The sequence below is a fragment of the Dama dama genome, chromosome 6 (genome assembly GCF_033118175.1).
Source record: "Dama dama isolate Ldn47 chromosome 6, ASM3311817v1, whole genome shotgun sequence".
Taxonomy (NCBI): Eukaryota; Metazoa; Chordata; class Mammalia; order Artiodactyla; family Cervidae; genus Dama; species Dama dama.
The window spans coordinates 28,022,514-28,042,851 of NC_083686.1; the positions used below are offsets into that span (position 1 = coordinate 28,022,514).

The 20,338-nt window shown below is 39.6% G+C and overlaps 1 protein-coding gene across 3 annotated transcripts; it reads left to right on the top strand.

Annotated features, from left to right (window-relative positions):
* Nucleotides 1-2,612: 2,612 nt before the first annotated feature.
* On the top strand, nt 2,613-14,022 carry LOC133058819 (cytochrome c oxidase assembly protein COX18, mitochondrial). 3 transcript variants are annotated; one of them, XM_061145815.1, is made up of 6 exons: nt 2,613-3,046; nt 3,650-3,750; nt 6,365-6,528; nt 7,210-7,334; nt 9,179-9,290; nt 12,183-14,022. In XM_061145815.1, the coding sequence occupies exons 1-6, from the start codon at nt 2,705-2,707 to the stop codon at nt 12,251-12,253; spliced, it is 915 nt and encodes a 304-aa protein (XP_061001798.1). In that variant the 5' UTR covers nt 2,613-2,704; the 3' UTR covers nt 12,254-14,022. The 3 variants fall into 3 exon arrangements, with proteins under 3 accessions (XP_061001798.1, XP_061001796.1, XP_061001797.1); XM_061145813.1 differs by having other exon boundaries at nt 2,617-3,046; nt 9,179-9,286; XM_061145814.1 differs by having other exon boundaries at nt 2,617-3,046; nt 7,213-7,334; nt 9,179-9,286.
* The last annotated feature ends 6,316 nt before the right edge of the window (nt 14,023-20,338 follow it).

Genomic DNA, 20,338 nt, shown 5'->3' on the forward strand with positions numbered 1-20,338 from the left:
GAGAGCATCATTAATGCTCTAATATTTAATCTACAGTGGTATATACCTTGATTGCAAAAATACCATCACTTATATTTTGGATAAGTGAATACAGAGAAAAATGTGTTACTGTGGCTTTGACATAAATAAGAATTTCTTTATGTGACTGTAAAAATATAGGACTAATATATGGGTCATAAGAGGTTTCATATTAGACTTCTACCTTGAAATCAGTTCACACTTTTGAAAAGTAAAAGCCAATATTGTATACTTAGTACTTAAAAGTCAATGATAATTCAAGAGAATTTTTTTTAATGAGAAAAAAAGCTAATTCTACATTAGGTAACTTTGGTTTTAAAAAGCAATGCATTAATAGGAAAAAGAAATTAAATGTGATTCCAAGGGATCACTTTAAGTTGCTCATGAAAATATCCTTTAAAGTTTCTTTTGTTAATGAGAAGGCGTATTTGGGAAGAGAGAAATTTAAATGACTGTACATATAGACAGTCTATATATATATATATATATATATAAAATAGCCTGTATTCACATTTTGACGTCCATTCCTGTGTTCAGCACCGTGATGAATAAGAATTTCAGAAACTTCTGAAAGTAAATATATAGTCTTTGTTTTTAAGGAGCTTTAAACGAAATTAAGAAAACAGTTAGCTATAAATAATAAGAATAAAAAGACAGGAATAAGCTAATAATAAGTAGTTGAACTTTTTAGAAATTTTAAAAATGAACTTTTTAAACATAATATCCATTTGCAAAGTATCAGAGTTGACATAATTTCAGTTGGTTTGCCCAATATTTGTATGGTCACTCTGTAGTATACTTTTCCACTCAAAATACTCAGGGTATCACAATGTTACCAGTACATACATATATACTTTGTATTTGCGTTGTATTTGCATACAGTACACTTTGTATTCTCCCTACATTCTATACCAAGTAGATAGCCAGTCCGTTAACCAAATTGTAAACTGTATGTTTTAAGTATATCAAATTAGGTTAAATATTCATAAATTTTATTTAGATCACAATATTCAAACTTAGTGTAACATTTTTAAATGAGACTATAATCTGTGACCCCAAAATGTAGCAGAAAAGGTGAACCTACACTCATTGAAGAAGTTCCAGCCCCGACTCCTGAATACAAATCCACAGAAGGAAGTCTTAGGAATTTGAGGAATAGCTTGAAAAATTCTTGATTTAAAATATCTGAATAGTGAATGCATAAACTTGGAGTTTTTATTTTAGGATCTTTTTCCTTTCATTAACTCCTTTTCTCCTACATATCAAAAGGTCACAGTCCTTAGGCTTAAATGACGCTATGGAAAGGCCAAGTAATGTTACCAGGTCTCTACAACGAGAGGAGTGCAGTAGCATAGAAGTTGTTCCTTTGCTCCCAGGCCAAGATAATTCCATGTAAAATTCTTTTCCACTTTAAACCAGTGGTCAGTACCAATAGGTTGCTTGTTTTAACTTGACAAACAGATAGGGAGACAATGATACAGGCTTTTACTTTTGGAAAAGAAATTCTATATGTAACATACGTTGGGATGTGTGTGTTAACATATAAAATTTCATGAATGGATTTAATCATGCAATTTGAAGGAAGATCACTTCCTGAACCCAGAGGAAATATATCTGGTACCCCTGGGTAGGTGTACAGTGAAGCAAGAACAGTAGCTCCAGTTTGACATTACCCCAATATTGGCCGGCACCTTCGTTTTAATCGATGATTTTGTTCCTCAACACAATTTGGCCTCTAGGTCTAGGGATGATCATTATGTTAGGAAATTCCATGTCATCCCATTGTGTTCCCAGGAACACAAAGCTAGAAACTAGTCATGTACATTTAGCCTGCTCCTTTTAACCAGAAGACACCTGATGTTCTTTCAGTTCAGGCTCCTGAAAGTTTACACAGGATGTTAAGCCCCAGTAAAGAAGTCACCGAGCTGCCAGTGATAATTCCCCTTAACTCAGGAGATGGTTCTCTACTCTTAATAAACTACTGCTCTTTACAATGAAAGATGAAACACTGAAATTGGCTCTGAAAATGCTTATTAGGACAGATAAGCCAATTAAATATTTATACCACAGACTAAAGTATGCTTAGTGCATAAAGACTTGATTTTAACAACACAGAAACTCACGCCTCTCTCCAAACTGGCATTTCAGCAACGCGTTCAAAATAGATTGAATATTATCTATCTCAATCCCTAGCGGAAGCAATCGGGGCGCACATAAAGACGTGGAGGGATACCTTCTGATCACAAAAAGCTCCCACAAGACTTAAACCATGACATGATTAGCTAAGTCAAAAAGAACAGAAAGGTATATGCCGAAGACCGACTTTACAGAACGAGAGCTTCCTGGAGAACGCCTCGCCGGGCTCCGGGCACCAAGCCCCACCCCCAGCACTCCAATTCCGGTCTAGCCTCGAGGCGCTCCACCACTGCAGCGCGCAAGCTTCGTGTCTGCGCAGTAGGCTTGCTCAGTGCCGCGTGGGAAAGGTGGGCCTTTCCTGCCTCGTGCGTCATCTCTAGTGCGACTCAGTACGTCACTGGCTTGACCGGGAAGGTCAACTGTGGCTACCCGCGGGCTCACGCCCACTTTACGCCGGGGTCGCGGCGCATGCGCGTAGCGGCCTCGGAGGAGCGGTGCGAGCACCGCAGGTCCGTGAGGCCGGCGTTTCGGGCACAGCCTCCGCGCAGAGATGCTGTGCCGGCTCAGCGTTAGGTGGCTGCGGCCCCGGCCTGCCCTGCGAGTCCGTGTCCCGGAGCCATCGCTCGCACGGGCCCCCGCGGGCGGCGCCAAGCGCTCCGCTCTGCCAGTGTGGGCGGTGGCATCGGTCTCCACAGTTGGCCCGAGCGGCGCGGGAGGCTGGTACGAGGCCTTGGCTACGTCGGCGCCGGTACAGGGCGCAGAGGACGTGCTGCTCTTGGCCCACACCGCCTCGGGCCTGCCCTGGTGGGGCAGCATTCTCCTCACCACCGTGGCCCTGCGCGGGGCCGTCACGCTACCCCTGGCCGCCTACCAGCACTACATCCTGGCCAAGGTGAGGGGTGCCGAGCCGCGCGTGGGCCGTGCGTACCCACTTCCGTGGTGAGGAGGGTCAGCGTCTCACCCGGGGCTTAAGGTCCCCAGTTACTTCCGGAGTACTGACCGTTAATCGTCAGCACCTTTAAGGCAGTAAGCTACTTTACAAAGAACAATTAACACAGGCAGAAGCAAGTGCAGATTCTTTTATAGCTCTGTAGCTACAAAGAGCATACTAAAGACTCTTAATAGACTACCGTTTCTTCAGTTTATATTACTGGAAAACCCAGGAATTGAAACATTAAAAGTGTGGAGTGTAGGGTTTATTTAATCCTTAAAATAACCCTGTGAAGTAGGTGCTGTTATACATTTTATATGAGGGAACAAGACTTTAGAGGTTGAATAATTTGCCCAACATCACACTGATAAGTGTATAAGCTTAAATTTTAATTTGATTTCAGTTGATATCTTAACATCTTGTGAGCAATCTTAGAGTTTCTTGACACAACCAGTAAACCTCATTTTTTTAAATGAGTTTAGGGAATAGAGAGTAAAGTTAGGAATGGTTATGAATACAGATCTTTAATGTGCTCATAACAAAGTCTGCTTTTTTTTTAGCTAGGTGGAAAATTTGCAGCCAGAAATAAAAAACATTGCACGACATCTTAACCAAGAAGTTGCAGTTCGTGCGCATCAGTTGGGATGGTCCAAGAGAGTTGCCAGGTAAGCTAATTCACTGCATATAAGACCAAGAAAAAATAGATATGTATGTATGTATTTATTATTACAGGGTGTGCTATTCTGTAGCTTTAGCAGCAAAGTCGTTCATTTTACTCTTTAATATTTTAAAAAGTTTTTGTGGCATGATAGGTTTATATACTGGATTGAAAGCAAATAAAGAGAAAGGAGAGTTCCTTGATCTTAAAGGACTCCAGACTACTGAAAAAGACAGATGTGTAATCAAATAATGACTGGATTAAGTAACTGTAAAAAAGATGATGTACGAGGAGTTAGGTCATCATGGGAAGTTAGGGAAGGCTTCACAGGATGCAGATACTGTGCCAGTTTGTTGAGATTTTAGTCAGCAAAAGATGCAGGTTATTTACAGACCTGATCTTTTGACAGCATAGAGCAGGTAGCTGCCTAAAAGAATGCAGAGACAGAAAATATAAATGCCATGGTAAAAGCAACTGGGTAGGCTAGGAGTTGTTACTCTGCTATAGCTATCCTGTGTTGTCTCCCTGAGCTCTTTGAGAGCCCTTGCCCAAGGGTGCTTGACCATGTTGTAGTTCTGTGTGGGCAGCCATCCACTAAGCACTTTTAAGTCTTCCTCCTCCTATCAGCCTGCCCTAGTTCTGCTTAGTTAGGTTCCCAAATTCTGATTCTTACTAGACTATGACAAAGTGTTCAGCAGCTCACAGCAGTGAGAAAAATAAGGGTTTCTTAGTATAAATATATAATGTGTATATATATGGGTATATGTGTGTTAGTCAGTTAGTCGTGTCCAACTCTTTGTGACCCCAGAGACTCTAGCCCGCCAGGCTCCTCTGTCCCTGGGATTCTCCAGGTAAGAATACTAGAGTGGATTGCCAGTTCCTTCTCTAGGGGATCTTCCCCACCCAGAGATCAAACCCAGGTCTCCCACATTGCAGGCAGATTCTTTACCATTTGAGCCACCAGGGAAGGCCCTGTCCATATATTTTTATCTATATAGGTATAAATTTGCCAACTATCTTCAATATGAAATTGAGTCCCTCTTTATATAGTGTTGAAAGGACCTGCCATTTTTAAAAAACCATTCTTAACAGCTTAATGTCTTTACTTGATAAAATAAAAAGATGGTAAACCTGTAGTTCTGAAGTTTTACTGATCAAGGAAGTCTGAGGGCTACAGCTCTAGCCCAGAAGAACACATTAGAGCTGCTCAGGTGGGTTACAAATGCAGCCTAGATAAGACTGTGCCACCGTACTTAGGCAGCCCTGGCGCGATGATTGTCCAGACGCATCCCCACACTGATGAATGACTTTCTAGAGGAAGACATCCTCTGAGGGTTTCCTGCATTGACAGTGGAACCGGGTTTTGAAGAATGAAAGGGAATTTGTCAGGTGAACAAACAGCCAGGAAAGTGGACAGTCTGCAAAGATGATATAATAACTTCCAAGGCATACTTATGTGAAAGTCTGAGTTGACCTGACCCAGGTCATTCAAGGGGCCAGAAAAAGAGTAACAGGAAATAAAGTTGAGAGTGGGCGAAGACTGAATTACAAGGAGCCTGGAATGTCTCTGTGTACTGTCTTAATTCAGTGCGTTATAATTTGATTAATTTCCGCAAACCTATTGAAAACCTACCTTGTACAAAACATGCCACAAGAGATTTAAAGATGAAGACCCATCCAATACTGTAGTCTAGAAAGTGGGACTTAAGAACAGAAGTTAAAAAAAAAACTACAACAGAGGAGTGACTAATATGGTTAACAGAGAAACAGTAAGAAAATCTTTACGAAAGAATTTATTGAAGAATGGAGACTGTTTCGACAGGTCAAGAGCATACGTAGTACAAAACCACATTGCTCTGAAAGGTATGTTCAGGGATCAGGCGATTGAGTTTGGCTGGAGTGGAGAAATTTGAGTAAAATGTGCTTTCACCTCCAGTATTTCTTTTTTTTTTTTCTGATTTAAATTCTGGTCATACCATGTTAGTAGTGAAATTTCCCTTGCTAAAGCCTAGTTTGCCTAAGACCTCCAGAAACAAAGCCTGTAGTTTGACAGCGTCACATTTCTCAAATTGTTATGTAATTTGCTTACATTGTGAACAAACTTTGAGTGAAAGGCTTTATTTGCCTTCTTTTTAGGCAGCTGCTTGGTGTAGCTTAGGAGCTTCCCTTATAACTCAGTTGGTAAAGAATCAGTCTGCAATGCAGGAGACCCCGGTTTGATCCCTGGGTCGGGAAGATCTGCTGGAGAAGGGACAGGCTACCCACTCCAGTATTCTTGGGCTTCCCTGGTGGCTCAGCTGGTAAAGAACCCATCTGCAATGCAGGAGATCTGGATTCTGTCCCTGGGTTGGGAAGATCCCCTGGAGAAGGGAAAGGCTACCCAGTCCAGTATTCTGGCCTGGAGAATTCCATGGAGTATGTAGTCCATGGGGTTGCAAAGAGTCAGACACTACTGAGCGACTTTGACTTCACTTTGCTGTAGCTTATGACAACCAAAAATCCTGCATAAATCCTTTCGCCAGTAACCACAGCATGGGTGTGTTTATCCTCTAGGGATAAAGCACAACTAGTATTCAAATGATATTTTCTCCTTTCCCTTTTTCCCTCTTCCCTCAAACTAGGCTCACTTACCTAAAGACTATGCGGAGGCTTGTTTCAGAGCTCTATGTTCGGGATAACTGCCACCCCTTCAAAGCAACTGTGCTGGTCTGGATTCAGCTTCCAATGTGGATCTTCATGTCTGTCGCTCTCCGAAATTTTAGCACAGGGGCAGCACATTCAGAAGGTAGTTCTATTGAAATATAATTCCCCCAAACAAGTTCTCTAATACTGTCTTGTATTCTAAAGAAAAAGCAAAAAAATAAAAAACATCCAAACTTTCTGTAACTGGAATACACTTTCATCATCTCCCTTACACAGGTATAGAATTTCAAATATTAAGTGTGACCAAACTAGCTGTATTGAGAATACAAATCAGTTTAGGAAGGATGTCACTAGTACTACTTCTTGGAAGTCTTAATAAAATTAGTATTATAATTCCATAATATGGTTTCAGGGCCATGAATTTTTTCTATTTATAAATTTAAGAAGCCAGAAAAACTTTCACAGTTACAAGTGTGAGTATTAATATGAAAGGTTACAAACTAAGGGGCTTGTTTTTACTTTCATTTAAAGGCATTTCTAACCTTAAAGTAATCTAAATTGACTTGAAAGAAAGCAGCCTGTAGACAAGTAATTTTTTTAATTTCAATCTGTAAGGGTTACTGCTACGTGTCTTTAGTGTCTCCACATCCATTTGCTCCAGAAACTTCTTACCTCTTTCTCAGTACAAGAACTAACTTATGTTGTGTAATGAAAATAACCTGAATAAAAAATGCAAGTCTTCAGTGTGAGGAACACCTTACTGGAATCACTTCCCTCTGCTATTTTTAGAAATTCTTTTGTTTTATTTATAAAAATGTTTCAGCAGGTTTTTCTGTTCAGGAGCAGTTAACTACCGGTGGGGTCCTGTGGTTTCATGACCTCACTGCTCTGGATTCCACTTGGATTCTGCCTGTTTCCGTTGGTGTCATCAATTTATTAATAGTGGAGGTCAGTGGTTTTAAATAAGATTTGCTTGCCGTTTAAATCATTGAGATTTTTGTTGCTGTCCCCACATCAGATATAAATGAATTTGAGTTACTGGTGATAGCTCTGAGCTAACATTGAGACTCCTTGTTTTTTTGTTTTTTTAATATGTATTTATTTATTTAACTGCACTGGGTCTTAGTTGTGACATGTAGGAACTTTGAGTTGTGGCATGTCGGATCTAGTTCCCTGACCAGGGATCAAACCTGGGCCGCCTGCATAGTAGGCGCAGAGTCTTAGCTAGTCATGAGACCCCTTGGTTTTGGTCACAGATCAGCTGTTGATTAATTTTCTGGGGCCAGTTCCTTAACTTCTCTGGGGGGTCAGAATGCTCATAATTTAAAACAAGAGAGCTGAATTGGAACAGTTCCAAAATCTCCTTTGACTGTAAAATGGTGTCATGCTAGTACATAACAGTTTTGTGATTCAGTTTTTGGTAAAGGCAGCGATTAAGATGTCAATCTGGTCTTATTCCCACAATATGTTGATGTTTTGTGTGTATGTTTAATATGTCAATTAAACATACCTGACTGCCATTTTTAGTCATAGAATTTCATTATAAAATGGAATGGAGAAACATACATATAAAATATGACCCCTTAGCCATATCTTACCATTAGCTCATGCTACTTTACTCAACTTGAATTTAGGGGAAACTTGTCTTTAGTTCCATAAAGAATTGTTCTTAGACTCTTGAGAAGAACGTAGACCCTTTAACTAGAAGAAATCTTAGGAAAGATCTAATGCAGTTGAGATTTCACAGACCTCATATCTGCTGATCGCTGTTTGGGAAATCTAGTACACCCCTTATTTTTTGAAATAAGATGAGAAATATGAAGATTCTCTGAGGTCTTAGAGAGCAAAGACCTGAGGAAAAACTCTATGTGTAGTCTAAGTGTGTTACCCTAAGAGCATCTAGCATAGTTTTGTGAACTTGGTTAGTAATTAGTATTTCTTAGGAAGAAGGAAGTGATGACACAGGGTCACAGTGAATTAATGTGAGTCTTCTCATCTTTCTTTTATTCCATCTAACAACCCAGCATGCATAAATTTAATAAAAGCCTGTTCTTGCCTAACATTTACTATGTACCAGGCACTATTGTAAGCAATTCACATGAATTAACTCATTTAATTCTTAACAATAGTCCTATGATGTAGGTGCTGTTATTATCCCCATCTTAAGGTAGAGATGGGAGGCATAGAAAGGTGAAGTAACGCCCAAAGTCACGTAACCACTAAATGCAGGACTGCCATGTGATTCTCATAATTTGAGTGTAGAATTGCAGAATCTGTGCTCATACTCATTAAGCTAAACTGCCTTGTAAGTGATTCATAAACCATAACCCCTCCTCTTAGCCTTCTTAGTTCTTTTCTGTGGTCCATGTAACCAGATCACAAACCTTTCAGATACTTGTTAAGTTCTTTCTCTATGCCAGGCCCTGTATTTAGTTGCTGAAAAACAAGGGTAATGATTCACACATAATACCTATCTTGAAGGGACTTCAGTTTTACAATCTTTAAAAAACATTGATCTCTAAAAATTATGCTTTGATCCTATTTAATATAGATGAATCTCTTTATTGCTGTTACTTAGTTCCATTTAAGAATTTTACATAATAATTACCACGTTTTTTAAAAGATAGTTGATCAACCAATGATAGTTGACAAATCAGTGTTTTGTTTTTTTACTTTTATTGCTTTTGTTAAAATATAGGTAGAGGCCAGTCTATCACTTTGCATTTTAAAGCTTGTCTCACTTAATGTGTGTTTAGATAATCAGCATGTGTTTGTATATTTTACCCCTTCAGATTTTTGCTCTGCAAAAACTTGGAAAGGCTCGTTTTCAGAAGTATGTTACTTACTTTGTTCGTGCACTGTCAGTGTTGATGATTCCAATCGCGGCGACAGTACCTTCAGTGAGTAAGCACCAGCATTGTGTGAAGCGTGAGCTAAATATAAATTCTCTCTGTTTTTAGCTTAGACTGACTGACGTTGTGCCTCTTCTGTTGTGCTTCCTCTGACCACTTAATCCCTTACTGGTTTCTGATTTCTGTAAAAACAAATCTACTGACTCTGTCACCAGGTGACATCTGAATGTTTCTTGGGCTTGGTTAATCTTCCTTTATGTGAATGTTTCTTACCCCTCCATTTTCCTCTTTTTTTTTTTTAATCTTGCAGAGTACTATGAACAGTACTATGAATGTAGCATTTGCTCTGTTTGATTAGTTGATGTATTGAATTCTTTTTGTCTTCACAGAGGGATCCAAGGAATTTAGCATTTAAAAAAGAAACAAAAATTTTTCCCCACCAAGGGTCCACATGGGTTCATATGTAATATTATTTGATCTCATAGAAATTTTATGAGCTAGGTATACTTGCCCCCATTTATATGTAATTAAACTTTTATAGAAATAGAAAAATAATGTTATATTTGCAGTTATTTCATTTTTTAGCCTTTTGCTTCTTTTTCATGGATACTTTAGTGCTAAGATGGTTAAAGCTGTATCAGTATATCTGTCTTTGCTCAGAATCAACACGGAGACCATAAAGTAGTAGTCATTTGTTCCTGGTGGTTCAAGTTCTGTCCCTTGTATAAAAGTACTTCATAGGACTTGTCTTAAAAATCTGAAATAGTATGTTTTCAGCATCAAAAATGTCTGTTAAATACTTTTCATCTGTCACTTAGACATAGTACTGTCATTAATCCTGTGTAAAATAAGTTTCTTCATTTCTAAAATAGACACCATAATGTCTATGAAAATTAATGAAATAACAAGTGCCTGTTATAGTACTTCTCTTATAATAATAATGTTATAAAATACTCTGTAAAAACATAATAATGCAAATTCACTACATTTCTAAGGAGAAATAATACCAGTTATAACTGAGGAAACCCACAGATCAAGTAAAATAGCAGTAAAGTTCTAATGAGAAGTTGGGTTCCAAGTGAGTAACAGAGACCTGTTCATTCGTAGGAAAGTCAGAATGAGGCATTTAATGTAGAGCTGATACGGCAGCTCGTGAAGACATGAGAAAGACTGCCTAGTTCTCTCAACGCTGCATCGTCCACAAGCTGTCATGCTTGTCTTGAAGGCCGCAGGATAGTCATGATGGCCACTGAGGCTTGTTATCTTGCAAGAATAGTAAAAGCGCGCTTCAGCTACAGTCAGATGCTTCAACTACAGTCAACCACTTAAGAACCCTTGCCAGATGCCCTACCAAACACTTGTGCTTACATCTTAAATATGTGGCCATACCGAACTGCAGAAGAGGATGAAAAATATAGTCTTTTTTTTTTTTTTTTCAGATGGCAATATACCTTGCTGAAAATTAGGATTTTATTACTAATGAAGATGAATGATACTTAGTAGGCAGTTTGTAGTCTGAAGTAGATGGGACCAGGGTACTGTTTGCTTCATAGATAAGTTTGATGATAATGCTAGCTAATATTTAATCAACATGAACTTTGTGCCAGGCCCTGTTTTAAGTCATTTATGTACATACACACACACACACACACACGTATGTATTAGTACATATATTTCTCCCAACAGTGCATTGAAGTAGGTGCTATTATAATCTTCAGTTTAACCCCGAGAGAGGTTAAGTAACTCACAGTCACTCATCTGTTCAATGGCAAAGTCTTCACACACATCCAGGCATTTTGGCTCTTACTCTTAGAGACTATGCTTATCTGCCTTTAAGATTTCATTACTTCCCTTAAAAACTTGTTCTGGAACAAATAAATGCTTAATATGAGCCACTTACTGTGCTTACTACACTACATGAATTTTCTCATTTATTCTTCACAGCATCCCTGGGTACAGTCTGTCCCTCATTTTATAGAAGAGAAAACTGAAACAAGAAAAATAACTTGCCAAAAGTTAAATAAATAGATTTCAAACTCAGGCAGTTTGACCCCAGGACTGGACTCAGCTAGCACATGGTCTTGCCTCTGGGTCCTGATTTACCTTCTGATACCAAAGAAAAGTTGAGAAAAGATGTGTGTGTGTATGGATGTATATTTGTATGTATATGTGGGGATGTTTCAAGAGGCTGCAGACTAAAAGACTACCAATTATAACTGAGGAAACCCCCTGATCATTTAAAGTAGCAGTAAAGTTCTAATGAAAAGTTGGGTTCCAAGTGAGTAACAGAGACCAAAAAAACAATGCCTTAAATATCCAAAAGTGGATCCTTTCATATATAGGAAAGTCAGAATTAGGCAACTTAATGTAACAGCTCTGTGAAGACATGAGAAAAACAGCTCTTTGACCTAAATAACTGGATCTCAGTGGTGGTAGAAAAGAAAGTGGAGGGTTGGGCTGAGACGCTTTGTCTCAGGAAAAGGCAAAGACAGTCTATTCCTGACTACACTTAGAAACTAGTTCCTGGGAAAATTTGGAAGATACGTGACTGTGTATAGGTGTAGGGAAGCTAAGTTTGCCGTCATAAATGGCCGTGCCGCCAGGGTAGCCGTTTGTCGAGACTCCTGGTGGGGAAACAGTACACTTAATTGCCAAAGAAGAAAATGAGATCTCTCTTGGACCCCTGCCTGGGAGCAATTCTCTGCCATCCACTTTCTGTCACCAGTACCTCTCCTTTTGATTTCTTTTCATTTTGGGGGTCTTCCTTTCAACTTTCTTACCTGTCTGTTAGATCTGACCCAGGTATCTGTTAGCTACTGAAGGTCTTGTTCAGTCCTGGTGTTCGGTTTACAGAGATTGTTGATTTTCTTTTTTACTGCGTACCTGTCTCTAGACCTTGGAGAATGGAGAGATGCTGACATTATGTCCTTTTTTCTCGTCGCAGTCAATCGTCCTCTACTGGTTGTGCTCCAGCTTCATGGGCCTTTCACAGAACTTGCTGCTCCGTTCTCCTAGATTTCGCCAACTCTGCAGGATCCCATTGACCAAGTTAGATTCAGACACTCCTTATAAGGACCTCCTGGCTGCCTTTCACTCCAAGTTCATTTCAAGAAAATCACGTACTTTCTAGTAATTTTTGAAACAATTACAGGTTTCACTGTTAATATATTTAGAAGATTTAGAACTTCAGATATGATTTAATTTGCTTTTGTTTAAAATCATGAGCTCTGTGAAGTACTGTGGATTAAGATACAATCCAGATATATATAACAATACTTAATATCTTTTACGTGCTGAACATGTGGTATATTTAATTGTATGCTAAGACTGTAAAAGTGGAATCAAAATGTCAGGCCCTGTTTATAAAATTACAACTTGCTAGAGGTTCCAGAACTTTGGAGAACAGGACCAGAAAAGTTTATAAAATAAGATAATCCAGTGAGGTGATTTCTAAAATTTGTAGGATGTGGAGGATCATAGACCTGTTTGATCTTTTAATAAAGCCATGGTTTTCTCTTCAGAAAAGTCCTTGAAACACAAATAGAGGCCTTTATTAAGCCTCCCTCCCAACTCCTGAAGGCCTTCTGGTAATTCCTGGTTAATAATTCCATTCTAATGGAACAAGTTAATGTATGATTTTAAAATGAAAGGGACTTGAGATACATGCTGTGGAGTAGTCCACACATGTAAGAAAGTACCTAACATGGTAGGTGGTGATGCTTTTCAACTGTGCTCTGAAAGAATATAAGAAGTGTACGTTCCTGTCTCTCTAATTTAGGAAGTCTGCAGTACAGAGCATGGCACTGAGTGCTGCTGGAGCCCAAAGTGGGCAGTCTTAAGCTAATCATAGAGAACATGAAGGGACTCGGTGTCTCTGAGAACCTGTTAAGTAAGCAAAAATTTTGTAATAGGGTCAAGATAATGCTAGTCAGGAGATTTCTTTAGACCTGTATGTCTTGATGTGATAATACATAACATTAAGTTGGTCTGAGAATATCATATATTACCAAATTCATAATTTCATAGCTTAAAAACGAGCCAAATTTTAAAAGCTTAAATGATCAGGATAGTATTTATCAAGTTTTAATAATAATTACTGAATACATGAAAATACATTAGTTTCAATGTTCAGTTAGTCAGTTCAGTTGCTCAGTCGTGTCTGACTCTTTGTGACCCCATGAACCACAGCACGCCAGGCCTCCCTGTCCATCACCATCTCCTAGAGTCCACCCAGAGGCATGTCCATCGAGTCAGTGATGCCATCCAACCATCTCATCTTCTATCATCCCGTTATGTTACTAGAAGTTAAACAGTATGTGAAGAATCAGCTTATTCAGCCAGAAAGCATGCATCTGAACAGCATGTCTTCAGTCATTAGAGATGTAATTGTTGATCACATGATTGTGAAATAGGATTATTTTGCAGAATTCTGGAGATGGAGTTGTTTGAGTCTTTTCTGTAATCTCAAAGTACAGTAGACCCTTGTCTGTTGTGGGCCCAAAGCCACAACCATTAAAAGCTTTGAACTGTGAGCAGCTGGAATCCCAACAAACTGCTGGATCAAACTTCACTAGCTAAGAACTTACATAGCCATGGGAGGGAATGATTCCATGATTCCTGTACATAATAACTGGCCTGCCATCATTTGTGGAATACAGTCTAAAAGTAAAAAGGACTGTTAAAAATCTTTGAACTTTATTTGGTAATTGTATGGCCCTTGTGAGTATTGTGTTTCTGTTTTGGAACTCTTATTCTCAGATGAAGTAAAATGATATTTACTGGTATATTTGTTTTCTGTGGATGCTGTTAACAAAATCTTCATGCTGCTTATGTACCAAGAAGAAGATGCTGTTGAATATATTGGATATTATATATCTCTTTCAGATTTTTCTTTTAAGGGATAGATTTAGGGATTGCCCTTGAAAAAGAAATAGGTCCTACAAGAGGGTCCTCCCCACAGTTCACCACTGCTGTACTCAGAAAGCCTAGCCTTCATGTCTGTTTCACCTAAGACTTCCCATAACTCAGTTAAGAATTGGTAAAATTCTTGTTTTATAGCAAAATAAAAGTTTACAGTTTTTCTTTACCCCTTTGGGCGTCCTCCCTCCCCTTTAGCCTATATTGTGCATCTGCATAAACCAGAGCTCCTTAGGAGATGACATTCCATCTTAATCTCATCAGTGGACACAAGGAGAAACACTTCCTTCCTTTTTTAATTTTGTTTTGGTTTTGTGCATTAAAAATTTTAGTTAGTACTCAGAAAGCCCACACACAAACAAATCTTCCCACACTCCTCCTCGTAAGGGACTGTGATAACCTGTGGCCCACTATTCCTGTGGGTCTGGATTGTGTAAACTCTAAATAGCATAAACAGTGTCATACTATCATTTGACATAAACCCAAAAGGCTTTCCCAGTAGTTGCATGGTAGAGAATCCACCTGCCAATGCAGGAGACACAGGTTTGATCGCTGGGTTTGTACAGTACAGGGGGATACAACCCACTCCAGTATTCTTGCCTTGGGAATCCCATGGACAGAGAAGCCTGGCAGGCTACAGTCCACGAGGTCACAGAGTCAAACAACTGAGCGACTGATTACGTGCCACCAGTCCTCATCTTTGTCCCCAAAACTTAGGGTGCGTTGACCTCTAATTGGCAGAACAGTCCCCAGAGCTTTCTGATTGTCTCCCAGATTATAATCCTCAAATTGGCTTGAATAAAATTTCCTATCTTTTTCCTTAGACTTAATTTTTTCTGTTGGCAAAGCTGTGTATTAAAGCATTTTAATCCTGGTTGATTTCCTGTCCATAGGAAGTGCAAAACCTAGCAGTTACCACAAGAAAGAAAAATTACCAGCTGAGGAATGGCAGCAAAAGATTAAATAGAGGGAGCTCTTTCACACTGAGGCCTTGCCTAGTTCTTAAAACAGTAACTTTTTGCTTTGCTGTCCCTTGAACATGAGGGAAATGCACAACTGTCCCAAAGGAATATATAACAAACCTCTGTTCCTTTTGTCCTCTACCATGACTACCTCTTGACTACCCAGTTTTTACATAACTTGCAAGATCGTCTAATTGACTAAGCCTATACTGCTGATTTTGTTCTATAAAATGAGGACTCTGGGGTGTTTGAGAACAAAAACATTGATGGAAAGACCAAAATAAAAATAAATGCTTCAGGAAAGCACCCAGTCTTATTAAGTTGTTCTAAGGCAACAACAACAAAAAAATTTCTGTCCTTGAAGATCCCTGCTAAATCCCAGAGAGCCAAGCATTACATGACAAGCCTCTAGGGACCATTTTGAGGAAACTTCAGTGGGCAGACTTTTCCTTTTGTATCCCTGATAAGGTGATTATATTTGTTTTTCTTTAGTTGAGAAGGCAGCATTATATTTAGCTTTGGTGTTTTTCTTCTGCCTAAGTTGTAGCTCTCCAGGAAAACTTAAAACTGGAGTATAAAATAGAGTGAACTATATCCCTTCCATTGCAGCTGCATTTCTGCATGTTTCAACAGTGGTATAATTAATAATTTGAGGAATTTCTTCTAATTATAACCTCAAACTTCCTGGATTTTCTGAGGGTAAAGAGTATTTAAAATATCAATTCTGTATCTATGTAAGAATTAACAGCCTCTTATTTCATGCTATTCAAAATGTATCCCATACGTTGCTACACTTGGGAAAACTGAAATTCCATTATAGAAGCTTCAGTTATGCTTGTATCAGGCTTCAAATACAGATGTTCCATTTTGGGATCCAGATAAAAACTAGAAATTCCCATGTAAAATTACAGTCACGGGTTAAATGTCAAGTCCTAGTAAAAGGTAGTGAGTGCTTATAAAATAAACAGTTAAAAGTCACAGGACTTCCTTGGCAGTCCAGTGATTAAGATTCTGGGTTTCCAATGCAGAGGGAGTAGGTTCAGTCCCAGGATGGGGAACTGAGATTCCATGTGCTGCATGATGGCCAAAATAAGATAAAAGTCACAACCAAGTAAAGATTTTGAAATGAAATATGTTCTCCCTTATCTTTGTTGTTGAGTCACTCAGTTATGTCGACTCTTTGCGACCCCATGGACTGCAGCATGCCAGGCTTCCCTGTCCTTCACCAACTCCCAGAGCTTGCTCAAACTGCTGTCCATTGAATTGGTGATGCCATCCAACCACCTCATCCTTTGTTTTCCCCTTCTCCTCCTGCCTTCAATCTTTCCCAGTATCAGGGTCTTTTCCAATGAGTCATTTCTTCGAATTAAATGCCAAAGTATGGGAGCTTCAGTGACAGTCCTTCCAATGAATATTCAAGACTGATTTCCTTTAGGATTGACTGGCTGGATCTCCTTGCAATCCAAGGGACTCTCAGGAGTCTTCTCCAACACGACAGTTCAAAAGCATCTATTCTTCAGCGTTCAGCTTTATGGTCCAGCTCTCACATCCACACATGACTACTGGAAAAACCATAGCTTTGACCAGAAAGACCTTTGTTGGCCAAGTGATGTCTGTGCTTTTTAACATGCTGTTTAGGTTGGTCATAGCTTTTCTTCTAAGGAGCAAGCGTCTTTTAATTTCATGGCTGCAGTCACCGTCTGCAGTGATTTTGGAGTCCCCCAAAAAAGTCTCTCAGTGTTTCCAGTATTTCCCCGTCTATTTGCCATGAAGTGATGAAACCAGATGCCATGATCTTAGTTTTCTGACTGTTGAGTTTTAAGCCTACTTTTCACTCTCCTCTTTGACTTTCATCAGGAGGCTCTTTAGTTCTTCTTCACTTTCCGCCATAAGGGTGGTGTCATCTGCGTGAAAGTGAAGTCGCTCAGCCCTGTCCCAGGCTCCTCTGTCCATGGGATTTTCCAGGCAAGAGTACTGGAGTGAGTTGCCATTTCCTTCTCCAGGGGATCTTCCCAAACCAGGGATCAAACCCGGGTCTCCTGCACTGCAGGTAGGTGCTTTACCGTCTGAGCCACAAGGGAAGCGTGTCTGAGGTTATTGATATTTCTCCCAGCATCTTGATTCCTGCTTGTGTTTCATCTAGTCCAGCATTTCTCATGATGTACTCTGCATGTAAGTTAAATAAGCAGGGTGACAATATACAGTCTTGACATACTCCTTTCCCGATTTGGAACCAGTCTGTTGTTCCATGTCCAGTTCTAACTGTTGCTTCCTAACCTGCATACAGATTTCTCAAGAGGCAGGTCAGGTGGTCTGGTATTCCCATCTCTTGAAGAATTTTCCACAGTTTGTGGTGATCCACACAGTCAAAGGCTTTGGCATAGTCAATAAAGCAGAAGTAGATGTTTTTCTGGAACTGTCTTGCTTTTTCGATGATCCAGCAGATGTTGGCAATTTGATCTCTGGTTCCTCTGCCTTTTCTAAATCCCACTTGAACATCTGGAAGTTCATAGTTCACGTACTGTTGAAACCTGTCTTGGAGAATTTTGAGCATTACTAGCATGTGAGATGAGTGCAATTGTGCAATAGTTTGAACATTCTTTGGCATTGCCTTTCTTTGGGATTGGAATGAAAACGCATTTTCCAGTCCTTTGGCCACTGCTGAGTTTTCCAAATTTACTGGCATATTGAGTGCAGCACTTTAACAGCATCATCTTTTAGGATTTGAAATAGGTCAACTGGAATTGCATCACCTCCACTAGCTTTGTTCATAGTGATACTTCCTAAGGCCCACTTGACTTCATATTCCAGGATGTCTGGCTCTAGGTGAGTGTGAGTGATCACACCATTGTGATTATCTGGGTCATGAAGATCTTTTTTGTACAGTTCTGTGTATTCTTGCCACCCCTACTTAATATCTTCTGCCTCTGTTAGGTCCATACCATTTCTGTCCTTTATTGAGCCTATGTTTGCATGAAATGTTCCTTTGTTATAAAAATTTTCTTGAAGAGATCTCTAGTCTTTCCAATTCTATTGTTTTCTTCAGTTTCTTTGCATTGGTCACTGAGGAAGTCTTTCTTATCTTTCCTTGCTATTCTTTGGAACTCTGCATTCAAATGGGAATATCTTTCCTTTTCTCCTTTGCCTTTAGCTTCATTACTGTCATTGCCCCTACCATAGTTTGACCTGAGGCCAAACAACAGAACAGGTTCTGGGGTCTAGTTCTCACCTAATTGGTGTGTGGTTACCCCTTTCAGCTGGGTGAGGGCCTTAGTTCCTTCAGGACTTGAAAGGTATGTATCAGATTGTCATGTATGTCCCTTGAGGAAGAACTGGGACTCTGTTTTACCTTTGAACTGTTTGATTCCTGACTGCTTTTCCTTTGTTCCTGCATTCCCTTATGATAGTTGATGACCTGTTCAATGGCAAGCACTATAGGCAGGCTTAGATCACAGAACAGCTTAGGTCACAGATGGCTTCTCTTAAGTTGGGACAGCCGTGCCTGGGTCACCCCCCACCATATCTGCTTGCAGAGTCAGTACAGATGACACAGTCCCACAAGATTGCCCCTTCCCTCACTTCAGCACCAATCTCGGGTACTACCTACAACTTACGCCCAACTAGGTTGCAAATCTGTGGTTCCTGTAACCCCTTCCTTGGGTTTGATGATTGGCTAGGACAGCTCACAAAACTCAGGAGAGCATTTTACTGACTATTATCTATCTATATTAAAGAATGCAATTCAAGAACAGCTATATGAAAGGACTGCATGGGTCAGTGTGTGTAGGGCTAGAACACAGAATTCCCGTGCTCTGGAGGCTTCATTATGTAGGCATGAGTGAATACATCATTGGTCAGTGGTGACTGAATTCAGTCTCCAGCCCTTCTCCTCAGATGGGAGGTTAAGGGATGGGGCTGAAAATTTCAACCCTGTAATATTGTGATTGGTTCCTCTTGTGGTATTCAGCCTCCATCTTTGGTTATCTAGCAGAGGATTTCTGAAAAGTACCTTGTTACCATAAACTCAGCTGTGTTTGGAAGTCCTGTTATGAATAACGAAACTCACAGCTCCTTTAGGAACAGTTTCAGGAGCATAAAAGACCAAATAGTATAAGTAAAGATCCTTCTGTTGTTCTTTTCACCTAGGAAATTACAAGTGTTTTAGGAGCTGTGTGCTGGGAATCAAGACCAAATACATCTTTCTTATATATATTACAGTATCAACAGAGTTTTAGTTGATGAAATTAGTGGCTTTTTAATCACCACAATCGATATTTGAAATGGGTTCTCAGTGGTCAGATTAGTTGTATGAAGGCATTTGGATTAGTTGAGATAGTTTAAAGACATGCATATATTTGAATGAATGTTGTTCATTTGCTGAACAAATGACTCTGCGATCTGACTCTTTGTCTGACTCTTTGTGATCCCATGGACTGCAGCACTCCAGGCTCCTCTGTCCTTTCCTGTCTCCCAGAGTTTGGTCAAATTCATGTCCATGGAGTCTGTGATGCTATGTAACCATCTGTACCTGCAACCTCAGTGATGGTCCTAAGGCTTAATCTGTGTGAGTAGTTCTGATTTCCTTTCGAGAATAGCAGAACCCTGCCTGTAGTGAGTCTTCATGTCAGATGTGATGAGGTCACCTGAAAGAGACTGGGATTTCATAGAGCTCAGAGCACAGAGCTGAACTTTTTGTGTCTACTTGCTAATCACATTTTTTTCTTGTTTCATAGATGTATATGTGGTAGAAGTTAGTCTGAGACTTCCTTTCATTTTAATTTGCTAGGGAAATTGAAAAGTAAGATGCAGGAATAACTAACATTCACCCCTATCAAACTCGTGAAAGAGTTAACCATTACCAGCCAAAAAGAACCTAACAATTTGGTATATAGCCAGATTGACTTATTTGTTTCTTTTAAAACCCACTGTCCCCAAACTAGTTGTTATGGTGAGAAAAAAAAAAAAAAAAGCCTTTGAAAAGACATTGTCATCAAGATGTTCTGTGAGTTGGTGTTTTTAAGAAACATTTTAAGAACAGTTCCAAATGTGGTAAAAGAAAACTAGAGTGGCTGCCCTACTGGGATTGGTTCCTGGGCCCAGATTTCAGCACTGGCCTGCTCTTATGAACTAGGACCAGCTCAGAAACACAACTCTTTTTTGTTGTTGTTTAATTTGTTTATGTACTTATTTGGGTTCACTGGGTCTTAGTTGTGGCACTCAG